The 22,495-nt window shown below is 39.1% G+C and overlaps 1 protein-coding gene across 7 annotated transcripts in view; it reads right to left on the reverse strand.

Annotated features, from left to right (window-relative positions):
- Positions 1–696: 696 nt before the first annotated feature.
- Positions 697–22,495, reverse strand: part of IKZF1 (IKAROS family zinc finger 1) — a 78,075-nt gene continuing 56,276 nt past the window's right edge. For 4 of the 7 annotated variants that reach the window (XM_060781524.2, XM_060781522.2, XM_060781520.2 and 1 more), the window contains 4 exons: positions 16,430–16,597; positions 13,060–13,185; positions 7,512–7,646; positions 697–2,610 (listed from right to left, as the gene is read on the reverse strand). In XM_060781524.2, coding sequence (XP_060637507.2) covers positions 1,904–2,610; positions 7,512–7,646; positions 13,060–13,185; positions 16,430–16,597 — 1,136 coding nt within the window. In that variant the 3' untranslated portion in view covers positions 697–1,903. The remainder of the gene's footprint in view (positions 2,611–7,511; positions 7,647–13,059; positions 13,186–16,429; positions 16,598–22,495) is intronic. The other 3 variants (XM_060781525.2, XM_060781523.2, XM_060781521.2) reach the window with 1 other exon arrangement.

Below are 22,495 nucleotides of genomic sequence, written 5' to 3' on the forward strand. Positions count from 1 at the left end.
AATGATACGGTTTTTGTCAGCAAGGAAACTGCCTGCTGCAGAAATTCATCGACAGATTTGTGAAGTGTACGGTGATACTGTTATGAGTGAAAGCAAAGTGCGTAAGTGGGTACGACAATTCAAAGATGGCCGTGACAACGTCCATGATGAGGACCGCTCCGGTCGCCCTTCTTTGATTACAGGCGGCAGTGAACTCTTAGTTATCGGAGCAGGCGGCAAGTTTTTATGAAGAGGGTATTTTAAAATTGGTTCAGAGATATAAGTGTTTGAACAAACTTGGCAACTATGTCGAAAAATAGAGTGAAGTATGTACTTTCTGAAAATAAATTTACTTTTTTGAAATAAACTTTCGTTGTGTACTTATGTTCAAACGGACCTTACTTAAACAATACCCCTCGTACTAGCCTGAAAAGATAACTAGGATTACAATATAAACCCACAAAAATGGTTAGGTACAGCTATAAAAAAACAATGCCAAAGTTGGGATGGAGCATGAGTTACGAAAAGTATTTATCTATTGCTGTTTACAGATGTGAAGAATACTGTGGTAACAAACATGGAATGTTCAGAAATCTATCCAGTTCATTTTTCTCAAAGTGTACTTAGTCCAGATGTGTTTACCAAAGTCGTTTATGAAAACCATGCATCTAGAAAATGTCCAGATATTTTTTAAAAAACAAACACATCCAAATAATGTATAGGTATGAAACATATAACCAGAGACGTTCATATGTCTGTACGACTGTCTTGTAGACATTTACATAAACCTGGAAAAAGATAGTAGCACTATGTTGAACTGGATGTCTGGATGATAAAGTGAACCAAACTCAAGGGAATCTCGGTGTGCATCTTCCTCTACTGAAATGGAACAGATTATCCTAACAAATCTTTTTGTATGTGCATCCACATCAATGTGACAAGAAAGTGCTTGATACAGTGTACATGACCAGTTTTGCCCATTATTTCCGGTTCAGGATTCTTTGTTACAAATACTGGCTTGTTGCTGTATTGATCTCTGGCCACTCTGTTCTGAAGTAGTTACACATATGGGTCTTTGGTACCTGCTGGGATTCAGTTCCACGGCTCCTGGATACCAAAATCCATGGATATTCAAGTCCCATGATGAAGTGGAGAGTTAAACCAGCAGATTCTCTATGATGTCCAGTGACATTGTAAAACGTCATCCCTTATATAGGATAATAAAATCAAGGTTTAACTTTTGAATTTGTTTTTTTTTTAAATTCAAGCCATGGATGGTTGAATCCGTGGATACAGAGGGCCAATGGTAAATTATGATGGCAGTAGTCATGTCATTTAACCTTGTATAAAACAAATCTAGATATCCAACAGAGGTGAGAAAAGGTTAAGTGATGTTTACTGTTGTGTATTTTCAAGTCATTCTGATTTATAACAATTATAAAAACATACGCATTATGAATTTTTCTTGTTCAGAGGGGGTTACTGCCTTCTCAGGCGGTCTTGCCACACAAACAGAGAGTGACTTGCCCAAGGACACCCAGTGGCCTTCCATGATAAAATAGGCATTCAAACTCTGATTTCCCATAGTTTAACACTTAAATTACTATATCACGTTGGCTAAGTTTTTTTATACTATTCTAAATGTGGATTACTGCCATCAGCTAGTGAGTGTACTAAACTGTTACAAGAAATGAAAAAATTGTATGGGGGAAAAAGTGTATTTTTCTTAGATAATCTATAATTACAACAAAAACATCAATGTTAATAGTATAAAATTGATGTATGCGTGCATGCTACAAGAATTCATTTCTGGGGAATCAAGTCTTCTGGCATTAATTTTTTGATCGGAACACTGTCTTGTAGTCTTTTGGCTCTTTTGCATTTTAGTTCATGGCACAAAAGCGACCTCTGTACAGGAAGAGTTTTAATTCATGTGAAAGCGGTGTTCTCCTCGGGTTATGTGAGAAGAGAATTCATACCTGTCCTGGCTGCGGTAGCCACACATGTTACACTCAAAAGGATCACGAAAACCATGGCACCCCATGTGGATGGTATACATTACATGATCTAAGAACAGGACTCTACAATGTTCACATTTGTAAACTTTCACTTGCTCTCCATTGCCATTAATTACTTTGAAAGCATCATGAGGGCTGTCACTGCTTGCCCTCAGGGCATCATACTGCCTGTGTTCTTCCTTTATAGCGAGGCCGTTGTGTGCATGGGGTGCTATGTGATTTGTTAAGTAAATTAAGCCACTGCGTTCTTCGTTATTGCTCTCTGTATCGGTGGACTCTTGGCAACTGTTGCTGGGCGAAGGGTCCCTTTCTGAAGAAATGGATTTGGCTTTAGAAAGAAGTAACAAATTTTCCACTGCACTGTCCTGAGCTGCATGATTGGATCGAGCATGGTTGTCTCCAGTTGGCTTGTGAAGCTGATATAAGGAATTGATGACAGGCATGACTTCAGAGCCACTTGGTGGAGTCTGCACCAGAGGACGTAATGATTCGGCCCCTAAGTAGCTGATGGCGTTGTTAATAGCTTGGTCTATGACATGGGTCTGCATCATATCATTCTCCTTCTCATAAATGGTGGTTGCATCATAAGGAACATCTGATATGCATTTCTCACCTATAGGTCAAAACAGAGAAAAATTAGGATGAGATCAATGCATTAAATCTGTATTAAGTAATCACAACTTGGAAATAACACAAGATAAAATGTAGTTAGCATTATATATTCATGTAATTTTATTATGTTTGCAAAATCATTGTTTGAAGATCATTGTAAAAAGTAACTTAAACACTCCTCCATTCATAGAAGAATTGGCATGGAATTTTGTTAAGCTGCAGCTTTGATAACACAAGTTGCAATTAAATCAAAATTCTCATTGCAAAATCAGAACCTCCTTGATGTGGCGGCAAAAAAAGCCAATGGGATTTTGGCCTGCATCAATAGGAGCATAGTGTCTAGGTCCAGGGAAGTCATGCTACCCCTCTATTCTGCTTTGGTTAGACAACACCTGGAATGTTGTGTCCAATTCTGGGCACCACAATTCAAGAGAGATATTGACAAGCTGGAATGTGTCCAGAGGAGGGCGACTAAAATGATCAAGGGTCTGGAGAACAAGTCCTATGAGGAGCGGCTTAAGGAGCTGGGCATGTTTAGCCTGAAGAAGAGAAGGCTGAGAGGAGATATGATAGCCATGTATAAATATGTGAGAGGAAGCCACATGGAGGAGGGAGCAAGCTTGTTTTCTGCTTCCCTGGAAACTAGGGCGCGGAACAATGGCTTCAAACTACAAGAGAGGAGTTTCCATCTGAACATGAGGAAGAACTTCCTGACTGTGAGAGCCATTCAGCAGTGGAACTCTCCGCCCCGGAGTGTGGTGGAGGCTCCTTCTTTGGAAGCTTTTAAACAGAGGCTGGATGGCCATCTGTCAGGGGTGATTTGAATGCAATATTCCTGCTTCTTGGCAGGGGGTTGGACTGGATGGCCCATGAGGTCTCTTCCAACTCTTTGATTCTATGATCTCCTGTATCAAATATTCTGGATACTAGTTGAAACCATCCAGTCCTTTAAATTAGTATTTGAAATGAAAGGCTAGATGATACACCTAATGAACTCTACTGCCTGTCTAACAATTTCAATATTTATATAATTTCTTTTTTTAAGGCAATTTTAAAATTCATTTCCAAATCACAGGCTGAATCCAATTCTTAATCCCAACTAGAATCCACGGAATCCATGGAAACCTCTTAAATCCATTCCAACATACACTTCAATGATGCAATCGCTCTCCTCTAATTGTGACTAGCATTTGGATTTTCAGTAGCATGTCATATTGTCCAAGATCCAAAGGGATACTTCTGCCTCTGTAAGTGGAAGAAATGAAATATTCTTCCTCTCTTCTTGTTGCTGCAGCCCTCCAAAGCAGATTTTTAAGGTGAAGAAGGAACCGATAAAGGAAAAAATAGTTTGTTTTGTTTTTTCCAAAACCAACAACATCCAGATATACAATAAAGGTTCCTCGGCATTTTCCTTAGATAGTTGAATATATTATAAGTGCACATTGTGTGTATGTATCTCTCTCATTGTATAACTGAGAGCTGTTGTAAGGCCACCAGAGTTGTATTTTAGAATGAGTTTCATAATTATGGTCTTGTGATTCTTTCAAGCTTGACTTCACTTGGGTTTTCATCATTTCATCCCGATTCTACAGATTGTGGGAGGCAATGATGGAGGGAGTAATCTGAATAAAATAGCTGCATACATTTAAAAAAAAACAACATTAAAATATATTCCCATTCAGGCAATCTTCCAGGTGGATTAAATGTTATGCGTATATTTTATGCAAATGTTTCAAAATATTCAAATTTTTATTTGCGAATAGCATCGTTAACTTTGGAAATATGTGAACTTTGATGACAAGTCCACTGAATGGAAAAACTGGGTGCAGAAAAATAAAAGGATCCCAATGTTTCTGACCTTAATCTGATATCATTCCTCTATCTTAGCAGAAAGTGATGAAAGAGGGAGCCAAGATTTTAAAAAGTGAGACATTCAGTCATTAATTTCTCACCTTCTCATCTAATTTGGTCAGCAATGCAGGACAAATTTGCTTACTTCTGAGTAACTACATAAAACATCCACACATCAGATATTTGTAGGATGAGGGTGGCATATTTTTTTTCTAGAATTTAAGTACTGACTATACTAAACTATAACAATATCTTGAGATTGTCTAAAATATAACTGTCAGAGCCAAAATCACCTAAAGAGCAAATAGATTTTGTTTTGTGGAGAAACAGAGTTGCGGTGGCTGGGAAAAGAAATGTGGGCCGCTCCAATTCCATCTAGATATGCTCTCCTCCCCCTCCCTACAAACTGTAGTCTTAACTACTATCTTAATGATGCCCTCTTACTCTCAGTCTGAATAACAGACAGGAAACACACCTCTTCTAGTCCTTCTATCTGACAGGATTTTTTAAAAACCATAATACTAAGGAAATGAGTCGGCTCACATTCCCAGAATAGTGTGCATCCTTAACCTTAAAAAATGTTTCTCTACCTCTTAAAGAGAAATGCACAGCCTTTGGAAAACAGCTATGGGACTTATTTGACGCTACCATCTAAGACACAAGTGTTGAGTACGTAAGTGTCGTTCAAAATCATCCAAACACTTCATTTGTATCCTCAGCCTCAGCAACTGAAGCTTGCCTCTTATTGTGCATCTGCTAAGATTATACTCTGGATAACTTTATAAATAGAATGTCAGTAACTGTGGAATCCTAGTCATAACAGATGGGGTTAATCTACATCAGTCAAAATTATAACAACCAGTCACTGAAAATATGCCGATTTCCCTTTCAGGGTCAGACCATTATAAATTCTTTACTACTTAAAACAGGTCTGCTGGACACCACTGGTAATGCATAACAGAGGTGAAAAAGAACACAACTAAACATGAGCCAACAGTGTGATGTGGCGGCAAAAAAAGCCAGTGGGATTTTGGCCTGCATCAATAGGAGCATAGTGTCTAGATCCAGGGAAGTCATGCTACCCCTCTATTCCGCTTTGGTTAGACCACACCTGGAATATTGTGTCTAATTCTGGGCACCACAATTCAAGAGAGATATTGACAAGCTGGAATGTGTCCAGAGGAGGGCGACTAAAATGATCAAGGGTCTGGAGAACAAGCCCTATGAGGAGCAGCTTAAGGAGCTGGGCATGTTTAACCTGAAGAAGAGAAGGCTGAGAGGAGATATGATAGCCATGTATAAATATGTGAGAGGAAGCCACAGGGAGGAGGGAGCAAGCTTGTTTTCTGCTTCCTTGGAGACTAGGACGCAGAACAATGGCTTCAAACTACAAGAGAGGAGATTCCATCTGAACATAAGGAAGAACTTCCTGACTGTGAGAGCCGTTCAGCAGTGGAACTCTCTGCCCCGGAGTGTGGTGGAGGCTCCTTCTTTGGAAGCTTTTAAACAGAGGCTGGATGGCCATCTGTCAAGGGTGATTTGAATGCAATATTCCTGCTTCTTGGCAGGGGGTTGGACTGAATGGCCCATGAGGTCTCTTCCAACTCTATGATTCTATGATTCTCTGGTTCTCTGATACTTCAATGCTCAGTAATAAATTCTAACATGTTCAAATTGAGCATGTCTTTTCTCCTTGTGTTCCAGCTGCCATCCCATTTACTTAATTACCCCAGCTCTGAGGCATTTCAAAGGATAAGGGAAGGGGATGCTTGAGAATGTCACTTCCACAGTTCAACTCAGGTCACTCACTCTATAGAGCAGGAATGGGCAAACTTTGGCCCTCCAGGTGTTTTGGACTTCAACTCCCAGAAATCCCAGCCAGTTTACCAGCTGTTAGAAATTGTGGGAGTTGAAGTCCAAAATACCTGGAGGGCTGAAGTCTGGCCATGTCTGCTATAGAGGAACCAGGTCTTAAGCAGCTCTAGGAAGTGGGGAGTCTTCTGGAAATAATTAGAACTCATTATCCTCAGACTCTTCTTCAATATAGGCAAAAACTGATAGAAGTCCAAACCTCAACAGATAGTGACCCTAACAAAGGAGACAACTATGTCAACGCAAGTTAAATACATGTGTTGAATAAGTGAAATATTGGGACAACTCCATAAACACAATTCTGAGTCATGCAGACATAGACATGAAGGTTAAAGTCCTCAGAGATAATCTTCTCAAGTCCAAGACCATATCCATAATTTCATACATGGAGACTTCTTGGCAGTGAAGTGGAGAGTTAAACCAGCAGATTCTCTGATGTCTCAAACACTCAACAATAGATACAGAATCATAAGATTTGCACTCAGATGGACAGAAACTTAAAAGGATGAGATGGACTCCATACAAATAACAGCAACCCTCTTCCATACCATTCAAATCTGGAATCACCACTGTTAAATCTACTCCCAAGTAATGTTACATAAATACATACAAAGTCAATAATATGCTTTATATATTCTGGCTGCAAGGACCGGTCTTTTCAACTCTTAAAAGGGTTTTTTAAAAGCACCAATTATGATACTGTGAAGCTAAGGAGAAGAAACAATAAGGGTTCCCTTTAGGGAAATGGAAAGAAAAAGGGAAACATAATCTGGTAGAGGAGTACTAGATAATCCACTAAATGATTTAGGAGCTCTGCTACAGCAGTCTTGACACCTGCTAAATTGAAAACCACCAGGGAGTCACTTGTAACCAACCGCCATGAATGCTTTGAATAAAAGGGTGGCAGTAGGAAAACATGTGTTCTATGGGTGGCGAAGGAGGACTAATTGCTCCGTAGATATACTTGTTTTGTGTACTTAATTATGCTGAGATAAAAAGCACCTGATAAAAAAAATCTTACATTGAAAGTGATACAAAATCATCTTTCTGAACTGAAAGGAGGTAGAGCACCGTAGAACCCAAAATTCTTGGTTAATTACTCTGCCTTTGCTGTCAATGAAGAAAATTGAAATTGAAAAATCCAAGCACATAAAGAGGCAGCAAACATTTAACTCTTACCAACAAATTTCTGAGGCATAGAACTCTTACGTTTGGTGACATTACTTGCTAGTCTGTCCAGTATAAGGGATCGCTCTGAACTCAACTTGCACAGGTCTTCAGCCATTTCATTCTGGTTAGTTTCTTCTTTCATGACTGAAAAAGTTAAAGGAGACCCAATGTCTTAGAGATACATGTTTCCCCACTTTACAGAGATACAGTCTATAGACAGGTAAGGTACAAAAGAGAAACAGATTGGGGCATCCAGTTAATCTGTTTAGCTAAACAACAGAGAGGAAAAAACCAGGCACAGATTAACACCTCCCAGCAACAGATTTTCCCAGGCTCAGGCAGGCCTTCAAATGCTAATGAAGGTGATCAGCTAAACATTCACAGCTAACTGCAGCAGGGAAGAGCTCCTTGCCCCACCCCGGCCATTCCACAGATATATAAACCCATTGTCCTAATTCCAACAGACCTCACTACCTCTGAGGATGCTTGCCATAGATGCAGGCGAAACGTCAGGAGAAATGCCTCTAGAACATGGCTCTATAGCCCGAAAAAACCCACAAGAACCTATTGTGAGTATCTTTTCTTACAGGTCTACTGAGTCTGTTTTAAACAACGGATTTTAATTTTACATTTCATTTATATTGGTGTTTTAATTTTTGTCCTATGTATTTCAATTGCATTGTGTTTTATGTGTGTTTTAACTATGCTTTACCCTGCCTAGAGAGATGGATAACAAATACATTTTCTCCTCCTTCACCCCCTCCTTCTTCACATTGTACTATCATTTTTCTTCAAATTATTTCCACAGAGATAATGTTTTTGCAAAGGGCATAGCTTCTTTGTTTACCACGATTAGCTAATGGCATGCACATAATGCTACACATCTGTGACCAATACCATGAAAACCACTTATGGTATATCTCCCTGTTCAGTTTTGCAATATAATGATCGTAAATGGGAATAAGGAATACAGTATTGCTGAATCCTCCTAGTATAAATATAAATTCCACAACTGTTCTTTTTTCAATTTTTTTGTACTTATCCCTGACTTCAGATGAAGAATTTATTTATTTATTTAAAACTTTTATATACCTGTCTTCTCACCTCCGCAGAGGGACTCAGGCCGGTTCACATGGTGGTAAATCAATGCCCATCCCAGCATCCTTATAAGTAGTGGCTAGCATATATATTTATTTGTAAGTCAGGGCTGCCTCCAGTTTGCCTCGTTTCTGAAGAGAGACCTATTTTTGCCCATGAACATTATTATACTAGTGAAGCATGCTTTCATCAGGTGTTTATGCAAACATGCTGAGAATTTCAAATAAAATATTGAGAGTTTCAAATAAAAATGGTTATGTATTTATTTATTTCATGTCAAAAGCATTGCTCAAATATGTATAAAACTGATACAAATAGAGGGAACACAAGTGGTTAAATATTTTTGACCAAAAACAGGCAACACAAGTGGCTAAATATTTTTTGACCAAAAACAGGCAACACATTGTCTGTAGCTTTAAGCAATTCTTCCTCTGTGCATGAGGCAGGACATTGTGGACAAGCATACATATGTGGAGCTGTTTGTTCTGTTCCACAGTCACACAAGGTGGAGGATTCTTCTAGGGAGTGCCATTTTGCCAGGTTGTCTTTTGATCTGCCCACTCCACTCAGTCTGTTTAGGGACTTCCAAGTTGCCCATTCATGGCTATTATGTCTCCTCTCAGCCTTTCCTTCTGTAGGCTAAACATACCCAGCTCTCCAAAATGCTCCTCATAGGGCATGATCTACAGACCTTTGATCCTTTTAGTTGCCCTCATCTGGTCACTCTTCAGCATGTCTATATCTCTTTTAAACTGTGCTACCCAGTATTCCAGGTGATATCTAATCAAAGAAGAATGCAGAGGCACCATGACTTTCCTCGATGTAGCCACTATACTCTTTTTGATGCAGCACAAAATCCCATTGGCCTTTTAAGCTGCTGCATCATACTGCTGGATCATGTTCAACTTGATAAGTATGCCATCTAAACATACATCTAAGTCATTAATAAAGATGTTGAACAGTACTAGGCCCAGGACCAAACCCTACAGCACTCCACTAGTGACTTGTTTCCAGGATCGGGGAGCACTCTTTGGGATTGGTCACTTAACCAGTTACAGATCCACCTAACAGTAGCATTGTGTAGCCCACATTTGACTTGTTTGCAAGGTCATGGGGGACCTTGTCGAAGGCCTTACTGAAATCAAGATATGCTACATCCACAGCATTCCCTGTGTCTACCATGCTTGTAACTCTATCAAAAAAGAGATAAGATTAATCTGGCATGACTTGGTTTTGAGAAATCCATGTTGAATTTTGGTAATCACAGCATTCTTTTCTAAGTGATTGCAGACTGCTTCCTTAATGATCTGTTCCACAATCTTTCCTGGTATTGATGTCAGGATGGTAATGTTTTTGTGTCCTCTTTTCCCCCCATCTTGAAGATAGGAACAACATTTGGCCTCCTCCAGTCTACTGGGACTTCTTCTGTTCTCCAAGAGTTCTTAAAGATTATTGCCAGTGGTTCTGAAATTACCTCTGCTAGTTCATTCAATACTATTGGATGTATAGATGAAGCTCTAAATGTAGCAGACAGCATTGCATGCAGAGGGGTTTGCTTCTGAGCAAGCATGTGGGTGGGAAGATTTAAGATCATTGTGCCCCTAGCCTCCTCCACCAAAAAACAATGGCCATAACTTGATTGCCATAATTTGGAATTGAAATAACACTGAGGCCATTTAATTTGAGCTGATCTTTCTTACACATGTATACATTTCCATCTGGTCAGTGAAAGGGGCACCATGTCTTGACCAAACTTGTTTCTCAAGTCTTCTGGCAGCTTTTCTGTGTAATCATTGCTTGCATATTCGATACTTTATGTTATCTGATAACCCAAACACCATACAGAGATAGTATTAAATGAAGCATTTTTATACATATGGAATGGCTCTTTTTTCTCATTTCACAAGGGTATATAATATGCACTGACACGATTGAAAAGGTATGATGGCAATTACCTTATTGCACAAATTATAACCTTAAATTTCATCTCACAACCTCATTCTGAATTGAAAGTAACATAGACGCCTTTTAGAGGCAGGCATGCACACAATTTGCTTGTCTGCTGGAAAAGAAGTTAGATGCTGTAAAACGTCTGGTGACAATTTTAAATACTGTGTTCTTAAACGGCCAAACTGTATGTTTAGAACAACTGTGACAGCACTTGAAAATGCTTTCTATTGTTAAATTCTTCACACTTCTTAACACAGAAAGAGACATATAAATTCTGGACACCAAATATATCAGGAACAACATCATACAGTGTAGTCTTTTCCCTCATTTGCTAATTTTACGTGTGCAATGTAGATTAAAACATCCAGAAAGCTTAAAGTGCATTGCTATCTTGAGTGGATAGATCCATATGCAGGTTTGTTTGTTTGTTTGTTTGTTTATTTATTTACAGTATTTATATTCTCCCCTTGTCACCCCGCAGGGGACTCAGGGCGGATTACACATACATGGCAAACATTCAATGCCAAAGACACACAGCAGGTATAGACAAACCAGTCAGAGGCTATTTAACTTTTTCTGGCCACAGGGGAGCTGTTGCTTTCATCATCCATCTGCGACACTGATGAAGTACTTCCGCATTCCCTGCATGCTTTTGCTGGACTGCTTTGCTGGAGTCTTTTTTACGGCCTCGTAAATTAGTTAAATTAGCCTCCTCACACATAGTTGGTACCTAATTTTCCTACTTGACAGATGCAACTGTCTTTTGGGTTGCAAAGGTCAACAACAAGCTACACAATTGGCCCGAAGCTCACTCCGACCTGGGCTGGCTTTGAACTCATGACCTTGTGGTCAGAAGTGATCTTAATGCAGCTGACACTCAGACAGCTGCGCCACAGTCCCAGTGCAATGTATGTGTGCGTGTGTGTCTGTGTGCGAGAGAGAGATAGAGAGGGAAAGAATGACTCTCATCTTGTACTCCCATTAAAGTCTGTACAATAAGAATCCAGCCTGATTTCTTGCCACTTTGTTGGACAGTTGCATTTGCAAAGTATTTTCCAAAACTGACTTCAGTGGGTGATTCTTATATGTGCAATGTTCGGCATCCGTTTTAAAGCTACATGAAACTTTAGATCACAGCACATGTCTTTTCTGCTGAAAACGAGAAATGATATGCCTCATAGATGGAGGGAAACAGTGGGAGTGAGATTGTAGAGGAATGCTGACCCCCACCCCACCCCCTTTTCTCAGGCAATTACCTAGTTTCTTTCTATTCTCTAATATTAGCAAATGGGAGATGGCTTTTGTAGTCACATCTATGCACTTTCTGTTTTGGAAAGGGATAGAATACAACACCTTCGAGCAATTCCTGTATATTGGATGAAGCCTCTCAGGATGATTTTGAGGTATTTCATGAAGGAATCACAGAATTGGGGAAAAAACCACAACTTTACTCATCCTGTGTTTAAAGACTGCCAAAGAAAGAACAGCAACCACCTTCCAAGGCAATTTGTTCCTCAGCTGAAGAACTCTCATTTTTGGAAAGGTCTTTTTAATTGTATGGGCGGATTCATTTATAACTGGAATCCATTGATATGTATTCTAGTCTCTGGATGAGAAGTTTGGACCATCTTTTGCATGATATACCATATTTCATTGCATAATAGTCACACTTTTTATCCCTTTCTATGGCAAAAAGAGGGCTGCAACTATTATAAGGTGAAAAATATCCAGATGGTAGCTGAGTGAAGCCCTGTAACTGGAAAGGGGGCAGCTAACTGAAGGAACTGATGATAGACAAGGACAAATGGAATGGAATGGATATATGGACTCTGAACCCTGAGGATGAGACTGTTTTATTATTTTATTATGTACTGATGTTTTTAATTAATTGTTGAATTGTTTGTATTTGTATTGCTTGTGAATTGTTTTGGGCATCTAATTGTGCCTCCACTGTGAATTGTTTTGGGCATCTAATTGTGCCTCCTGGTTCCCCCCCCCCCCCCGGGTTGAGAAGGGCGGGGTATAAGTAAGTGAAATAAATAAATAAATAAAGGGTGGGGGCATGGATGAATGAAGCTTTGGCTGCCCATGCACCGACCCTTTTGTAAAGGAAAGGGGGCACGTATGTGGGCGAATCACACAGCTGTGCGCCCACCCCTTTTGGAGCTACGGGACTTTACTTAGCCAGCAAAACCTATTCCAGCTCCATTATGAATTGAAAAGATGGGGAAAGATGGTAAAATATTATATTTGAAGTCTATGTTTCCCCAGGTATTTGGACAATAGCTCCTGGTGTCCTGCCTCAATATAATGATGATCTGATCTGTCATTCTTTGTAGCATTGTAAGATATGCTGGCAGCATGCATCATACTGGTAACCCTCAAGATATTGGTGTCTCACATGACCACCTGAGTTGCCCATGGAGTTCAGCGAGCCATGTTTGTAATGACATCTTACATCAAAATTAAAGGAAGCATTTAATGTTGCTTTTCTGCTTTGCGCTCTTACCTGGATAAAGGTTGCCTGAGAGGTTCATGGTTTGCAAATAGTTGTGGCAGCGTTCCTTATGTTCTTCCAAAGAGCTGCGCTGCTTATAGCTCCGGCCACAATATCCACATTTGTGGGGCTTTCCAACTGCAGGGAGTGGAAACTGAAATTATTACACAAGCTAAACAGAATATTGGGTGATATAATTTTCAACATGACTGAATCAAATGACTGAGGGCTTATCTACACTGATCACTTAGGTTGGCATGGCGTATTTATTTATCGTGTCAGATGCAAATTGAGAATACAGTTATAATGTATAAAAAACCACAAACCAAGTTAAAAACTTGGCATTTTACTAAATTTCCTTTAACCAGAACCTGGCGACTTCACGTCCTTCTGGTGTCACTGTTAAGAAGGTCCTCCATTGTGCATGTGGCAGGGCTCAGACTGAATTGTAGTAAGTGGTTTGTTGTTTGCTCTTCTCCACACCCGCATGTCATGGACTCCACTTTGTAGCCCCATTTCTTAAGATTGGCTCTGCATCTCATAGTACCAGAGCATACTCTGTTCAGTGCCTTCCAAGTCGCCCAGTCTTCTGTGTGCCCAGGAGGTGGTTTCTCATCTGGTATCAGCCACTGATAGAGGTTCCGGGTTTTAGCCAGCCACTTTTTGGACTCTCACTTGCTGAGGTGTTCCTGTGAGTAGCTCTACATCTTAGGAAGCTCTTTCTTGATTTAAGTCATTGGCGTATTGACAAATACGCCAATCCAAACAGAAGATGGGTCGGAGATGTCAATACCTTGGTCCTTTCATTGCTGGCTGCTACTTCCCAGGGGATATCAGGTGGTGAAATACAGTATAATTTCTCCAGAGGTGTTGGGCGAAGACATCTTGTGATAATGTGGCATGTTAAAACTGTGGAGCCACATCCACGCTTTTAATATGGTGTAATGTATTCCATACTGGGCATGTGTATTCAGCAGCAGAGTAACAAAAGCACAAGGGTCGATGTCTGCCCTTGGGGTTGAATCAGCCTATGGGCATCTATAAAATGCATGTAGGTTGATCTGACTTAACCTGGGCAAAGCTGCTTAATTTGGCTATACCCTGGGTTTAAAAAATATCCCCAAGCTCAAGTGACCCAGAGACATGGGATGTCTGTCCCTTCCTGCCCTTTTCCATCTCCTTTTTTATCTACAAGAAGGAATAATGATGCACAGATAATTTTCTGCAGCTCTTCTTTTTTTATTATGTGGTATGTGACTGGCAAACAAGCTTGGAAGGAATGAAAGGCTCCTTTGCTAATCACATGGCATGGAACCAGGAAGAAGAACTGCAGAAAATGAGGTATGTGCATTTTATTCTTTCTTGTGGGCAAAAAAGGGGTGACAAGAAGGGTGGAAATTAGGTCCATGCCCAGTGGTGGCCGGTCTGTCAGGCCAGTGTCCTGCTGTCAAGTTGGCTCAGGGAACCGGCATGTGGGTTGGAACTGTCATTTTTCATGCAAGTTCTGAGCTGCATTATGTGTCTGTAAAGAAGCTGCCTAAATGAAGCAGATGTACCCCTAGAATCTATCGGGTTTTTTTTTCTGAAACTGGCAATGGACACTCATATTTTCATTCTTAATGCATGTATCATGAAGAAATGCAACCCCACTATTTTGCTATTGCTAGGGGGTTGGAGTAGATGGCCCACGTGGTCTCTTCCAACTCTATGATTCTATGATTCCATCTGCCATCAAGTTGACTTTGACTTATGAATACTCCATGAATGGGAAACCCCTAAGGCCCTATTTACACTGCCATATCTTGAAACATATAATTCAGTGTATCTGCATTGAACTGCATTATATGGATTTCTACACTGACCATATAATGCAGTTTCCAAACTTCATTATATGTTGGTGTAGGTGGGGTCTAAGTCACTCTATTTTCAACGTATCAGATTAATGGCTGCTATTTTTCCCCCAGAAAGTGTGGATCTGATTATTAATCACTGAAACAGTATGGTCAAAACTGAGTTCAAAGGTTGAGTTCAATACACATTTTAAAAAAATTGATATACACTTAAATCCAAACTGTTTCCTAATTTGTTTGGGGAAAAAATTAGGGGCTTGATGCAACAACCCGTGAGATAGGATATAGATGTATTTACATGATGAAAAAGTTCTTAATAGTAAATGTATCAATACTACTCCTCTTGCAGAATATACAGGAATCCTTCTGGTTACCCTTTATCTGTTTAAAGCTGCTAAAAGGAGATCAGAGTACATAGATCAGATTGGGGTGCAGTGTAGGGGAGACGAGGATAGTTGATGCATATATCTATGACTACCTGTATATTTGTATTTTATTTTAAGAGGCTACCAGTCAAATGTAACATAGCCTCCAGCCAAGTACAGTTATAGCACAGTTAACAAAACATCTGAGAAAAAAACCCTCCTTTTTACCAAGTCTTTTCTTCTTGAGCCTCCTGATCTGTTATCTACCTGGAGGGTTTGGGTTTTTTTACCATTGGAATTTTGAGAAGCAACATACTTTTAGAGAAGTATGTCTGCAGTAAACTGCAATGGAGCTTGAGCGTGAAAATAGTGGGATTCTAATCTAATCAATCCTACTGTAGCTAAGTGTTCTTGCCTATAAAATGGAAGTAAGCCACACCTGCATTCAGAATTCACACTCATAAGTCATCTTGTTTGCATGAGTCTTTTTCAATAAGTTTCTATGGGCCTGTTGGAGAAGTAGCACAAGCAGGAAGTGGCGCGTAGCTTAGCCAGACAGGCTAAGGTTGAGGATGAAATGATGGAGGCTGGCAGAGCTGTTGGGTCTGAGGTCCTTTCTCTTCCTCCACACGTGGAAAATTTAAAAAACTATTCTAAGAATCTTAAGAAAACTATTTTTTCCTAAAATTAAAGCTTCAAAAATGGGCGTATACCTTACATTTGATAGCACTTTAGGTTCGGTGAAATATAATATTTTGGTTATTTTACATTCTACATCAGACTCATTTTATGTCTTCCTTTTGCCATATGCTACTTAGAATATAACTATATTGAGCAGGGTTTGAATTTACTAACAATATTCTGGCTCTAACCAGGCCTGCAAAACATATAATCCACCAGACAGAACACAACCTGTCAGCATATTCTGTGGCCTGCTACATGTCTAACAATTCCCTTGTTTCAATAATTAGAGACACTCTATTGAGGACTGAGCTCAACTTGAAGCTGTGAACACTAACAATAATAATTTCAGTTCTCTAAAATCACTAGAAAGTCATTGACCATCAAAACATGGATAAATGAATTTAAGAGATTTTATTCTGAATCAGATTTGCCACTTGACTTCTGACCTGGACACTTCTACTATTTCCTTATGTGGACACCTACCAGAATGGGTCCTCAGGTGGCCTGTAAGAGCATCTCTGCGACGACATGCATAGTTACACAGGTGGCACTTGAAAGGCTTTTCGCCCGAGTGTAACTTTATGTGGCGGAGAAGGTTGCCTTTTTGAGTAAAGGATGCCCCACACTGATTACAGTGGAAGGGGCGTTCACCTACAGGGAGAACAAGAGGGAAAAATATGTGAGAACAAAACTCTTACATTATAATAGAAGGAAGATTCAGTGAGAAAGTTGTTTTCCAACAGGCTCTATGACTTCCACCAGCTGCAGGTTTGATATAACACGAGCCTTTCAGACTAAACCTGCCAGTTCCTTAACGCTTCACTGGCTGGGTCAATTTGATCTGAAAATCTAATTTTTTTTCTAAATCAGAATGGCACATCACAATGCAAATTCAAACTCATTTAAATAAAGTGACTGCAACATTTTGTGTTGAAGAGCCACTCTTCCTGATCAGCAGTTTTGGAATAAACCAATATCCAATTTTGCATGTTGTGGCATTTGGTGGGGTTTTTAATGTGGCTTTTTTCAAAGGGTCTTTAAAATATGCCACTGAAGCAGCAAAATAAAAAGGAAACTCATTAAAAATGCATTTCAGGATCACAAGTTCATTTCAGCGTTACATTCTTATATTTAAATGAAAGGCACTTCATTATAACAGTTATAATAACTTCTTTTCATTTACATTTTCCCTATATTTTCCCTTTCAATTTCTTCTCCATTACCTGGCTGTCCCTAAGCAGCCAAATCAGGAAAGAGAAAAGCAAGGGGGTGGGTGAGGTGGGTGGACTAAAAAGAGAAGTTAAGACAGAGCAAAGGAACCTGCATCTCTTCTACGGAAGTCCTGACCCTGTGTGTGGATGGGGCATAAGCACACGGGTTGTGCTAATGTGCTTGTTTGCTTTGTTTTTCTGCTTACGAAGAAAAGGTATAGAACAATCAATGTAAATTAGCACACTTTATTAAATCTGAATGCCGAAAGGGTTGTTTTCTGTCATGATTGCCTTTTAAAGAAGGCATTTTGGTCAAACCAGAACTTACAGACTGTGAGTCACAGGTAGCAGCTCCTTATTCTGTTGTGCACCTGAGACCCATAGTTCTTGCTAGATAAAACCATACTAATATAATCAAAAGCACTGTTTGCTTAACTACCACTAATAGGGCAGCAAAGAAAATTTTGTAGGGTCACTGCACATTTTTTTTACTTTACTGCTATCTCTGAGCAACTTTTGCCAACTTCCCAAACTATCATTTTTTTAAAAAAAAAATACTCTTGTTCACCTTACATTAAATAAACATGTTATTAAATGGTTCAAAACTACAGAACTACTGAAAAGCTTTTTTTCCATAAGGCAGAATATTTAACATGAACTTCTTTGAACACTGACTTGTTAACAAATCTCTTTTGTGCACTAAACTTTGTGCTACGTAACTTAATCTCTAAACAATGATGAACGACATGCTATACTTGTTCTTGTTTTAATGCTAGAATTTCCTTTTATAGAAGTAGACCAGGCATCTGTGTTAAACTGTACATAACGAGTCTAAACTTTTTGTTTTATAAAAAGTAAAAAATTAACCTTTCAAATCACTTTTCTTTTTATTAACATAAATCAATATATAAGGTCTAATTTCCAAACCATTCTTATCTTGATTGCTAAGAGTATTGTACCATTACGCAAGACTGGATTTTTCAGCTGGCTAGAAGGTGTAACTGGCTATGAAGTGCATCCTGTCACAGCTTGATGATTATCAAAATGTTCACAGCTTTGAATCAACTGCAACTGAGCCCAATATGAACTTATGAAATTATACAGTTGCAAGAAGCTAGCCCTATTCAGAGCACAAGGATCCAAAGACTATTTTGTAACTTATTTTGTCAAAATATTGTTATAGAACTCTAATAACCAGGAATCCTGATAAATCTTGAATTCAGTGGGAGATGTTATAAAGCCATTTCTAAATCTTTGCGTGTCTAACTGGTAACATTTTGGGGTATGGAAATTGGCATTATCTTGTCCCTGTCCTCAGTTCCCGCCCTCTATTTATTCAGACAAATAGTTAATCTGGAAAGGGTTACACAAACACACTACTGCTGGTTTTCTGCTCCAGAGGATTTTTCAACTGCACCAGCCAGAAGCAAAAAAGAAAGAAGAGTTCTTAAATCTTCAACAGCTTAAAGCTGGCTCAAGGTCAGGGTATCCACAAAATGTACACCTCCAATGCATGTTGCAATACTTATCCAGCCATAAACACAATATTTAAAATCTTACCAAAAATTCCAGATCAAATCATAAAATCTGCTGAACACTGTATATAACATGCTTGTGAGGACAGGGCTAGCACTGAAGCATTCGCAGAAAGAAACCAGATATGATGCCTCTCTGGAACACCTCAGCTGGAGAGGAAACCATGGCATTCACATAGGAATGCTCACCTTCCCTTTCTTATTCCACCCTGCTTCCTTCCAGCACTGAATACCATTTGAGAGGATCATGGCAATGATGAAAAGCAGTGGGGACAATAAGTCTCCCTGGAAAATTCCTCTCCTGATGTTGACAAGTCCATAGTTTTTATTTCCAACAAACAGTTCAGTTTTCCAGTGCTTCATCATATTTTCAATAAAAGCACCAACGTTTTTACAAATCCCGATGGTGCCTAGGCACTTGATGATCCAACTGTGTGGGAGTGAGTCAAAGTCTTTTTTGTAGTCAATCCACGTAATGTGGAGATTAGCTTTTTGGCTTTTGCAGTTCTCCAGAATCATTTTGTCAATTAATAACTGGTCTTTTGTTCCCCTGCTTTTCTGTTTGTGTCTTTCTGTTCATCTAGCAAGGTATTCTTTTCTTCAAGATAATTTTGAATTCTGTCAGATATGGTGCTGGTCAGTAGTTTAAACATAGTGAGCAGACTTGTTATCAGTCTATAGTTTCCTAGTGCTGCTCCTTTTGCTGGATCAGATATGTTCTCCCAGTTGTTAACCATTCACTGATACTTCCTTTTTGCAGCATTTCATTAAGTTGTTGGGCCATTTTTCCATGTAGACTAGTCAGATATTTTAGCCAAAATCCATGTAGTTGATCACTACCAGGCGATGTCCAGTTCTTGACTTTTTGCACTCGTTTGCTGATCATTTCAGTTATTATTTCCATCTGTTCTATTTTGTTCTGTGATAATTTTTCGTCAAACTCCTTTACCCACCCAGCGTTTTTGTTCTAGTTCTTATTATTTTCCTAGAGTTCTTTCCAAAACTTAGTTGTTGCAATTTTCTCAGGCTTTATATCTACTGTGTCTGTTGTTTGGTTGAGACCCTGGTAGAACCATCTTTGGTCTGATTGAAACAGTTGATTTTCTCTGTACTGGATGATTCTGGCATCATATCTTTCAATTTCTCTCACTGTTGCTGTAATTTGTTCTTTCACAATTTCCAAAGCTTCTTTAATTTTTCTGATGTTCAACCAGTACTTTCTGATCAGATATTGCTTGATTTTGTCATTCTTCAGTTTTGTCTCCTTCATATTTTTCAGGTTACTTGCATCTGATTGTAGATTTTTGATTTTCAACTCCAGCCTGACCTTCCATTTTGGTTTTCCAATTGATTTCCTTGGAGGCTGCATTGGTTGTAGGAGCCCATGCTCTTTTGTTACTTTCACTCCTGTCAAACTAGTTTGTTTGTTCAATTGATATTATTTGGACATTAGAAAGTAATGTATTCACATCCTTCATGAGAAGTGCCAGGTGTTTCTTAGGCACTGTTTTTAAAGTTGGGAGTCGCATTCTTATGCATTTGATACACATGGGCCATGATTTTATCCTTGAGCTCTTGTTGTCTTGCTGTCAGTATTCCTGGTAGTTCAACAAGTGCTTCAGGTGCTGGTTCTTCTATTATTATTATTATTATTATTATTATTATTATCATCATCATCATCATCATCATCATCATCATCAAAATGGATATATGTGTCTTCTCTAAAGATTTGCACAGGAGTTTACTAACAAGTGCCCTGTAATTTTGCCCCAGGCTCACAAAACAAACATTTGGTGAAATTTTCTCTTTTGCACAACTATTAAAGCGCCCAAAGTCCTATCCTCTTGCATCTGTCCACCCTACCATGAAAGCAGGAGTCTAGGTTGTGATCTATGTGAAACAATGGCTAGAGATGGACTTGTAGACTATATGCAAACTACATTTTAAATTGACAGATCTATAAAACTTTAAAGAATGGAAAAATTAAAAAGTGATATGGTGCCCTGTGTAAAATATTGTTGGTGCTGTCATCTTATGCTTTTTTGGAAGGCCAAGTGCAATCCGTATTGCAGTTTCATGCACATCATAGGGCTTCAGTTTGTAATTATGCACAGAATGGGCCTAAAAATAAATATCAAAAAGGAAAATCATGGTGACACCAATCTAACTTTTGTTGATGTGTCTTTAGATGTATTCTGCGTGAATGGGGAGGGCATATCATAGATCTCCTGATGTTTTACACTTATAATTCCCCATCATTTGTCATACTGGTAAGGGATAATGAGACATTCTAGATAAATCTTCTTTCCATTCCTGCAGCTGGAGGTGTTTTTGCTGTTAAATAAAACTAGTTATTGAGAGAAAATGGCATGATGTCTTGGAGGAATGATGGTAACAGAGATGGCCTATCTGTTAGGCAGATAAAGTGGACCAGGACTGTGCCAGTCCTTCTTACTGGAGGACCCTAAGCACTGTTGTCTAACCTTCCTATTTCTTTCACTGCTGTGCCAGCATCCCTTGTTTCACTTTACGTTGTCTCCCCCCCTTTTTTTTGCACTATGCTAGTGATGATTTAAAGTGGAAGGCAGCTAATTAGAGGCAACAGGCATATTCATCCTTTCATCTGCCTTTACCATTGCAGCCACTCTGATTCTTTTTCCTTAAAATGTGTGTGCACGTGTTTTTATTTATTTGTTTACATTTCCCTACTATTTACAACCTCTTCAATGAGTCTAAAGAAGCCTAGAAAAACTGATACAGCAAGTTATTCTAATGAAGCTTCAGTGAACTACAGTGGTGATACAGAATCATGGTGAAACCAAAAGGCCTTTTTCTATCTTTGCAGTGATTCTGAAGAAATACTGTAAGTCTGGAATTCTTGTCACTTCATTGGGCTTCTAGAGACTTCCTGCTGAGCTTGGAGCAAGTGGGAGGAATGTCATTTATTCACAAAATAATAATGGTGGAGGCAAGGAATTGTCAAATTCCATGTTGCTGGAGAAGCAAGAGTAAGCAAGTGGAGACGCAGCTATCCCAGAGACAAAGTAATGCAACAGACTGATAAATCTGAAATAGGTTCTAAAATAGATTTTCAGGAATGAGTGAATAGTGTCAAACATAATAGTGTGGAAATCACCTACACAAAAACAGAAATAAGCAGCTGCACCTCAGCCACTACCTTCTACAATGACAGGAAAAGCATAATCTGCTCCCAAATCTCTGGTTGCCATTGAGGGGACAAGAGTGGAAGCCCTAATATAAAAATCAGATATTACAGCAAAACTTGGGGGAATGATAACCAGCTACACAGTCAGGTCTGGTTCCAACAAATTTGATTACATGTAACTATTCCCAATTTAACTCTGCACAACTTTACATCTTTGAAATGTCCCTACATTCAAATTTCCCTGTGTTGGCAAAGACAGTTTAGAAAAGGATGATATGAATATTGTGGGAGTAGCACATTGAAAAAGAAAACCCTCCTGCAAGAATAAAATATGAGTTTGTGCACAATAAACATACGGAAGAAATCAGGTACAGGTTGGTGGGTGGCAGACCAATATTGGAATTGCAACTGCATGATACTTGACGAAGGCCCCAGGAGGAGCCCAGTTAAAATGAAAAATGCAATTTTTATGTACCTTATGGTTAAAAAATCTGTCTTTTGATTTTATAGTGGCAATAAATAAACGATTTATTTATTTATTTATTTGCTTTATTTGTGTTCTGCCTTTCTCTACTCTGAAGGGACTCAAGGCAACTATTTGATGCCTTTGGACAACAAACAATTAAAATACATTTAA

Source organism: Anolis sagrei, chromosome 6 (genome assembly GCF_037176765.1).
Source record: "Anolis sagrei isolate rAnoSag1 chromosome 6, rAnoSag1.mat, whole genome shotgun sequence".
NCBI classification, from domain to species: Eukaryota; Metazoa; Chordata; class Lepidosauria; order Squamata; family Dactyloidae; genus Anolis; species Anolis sagrei.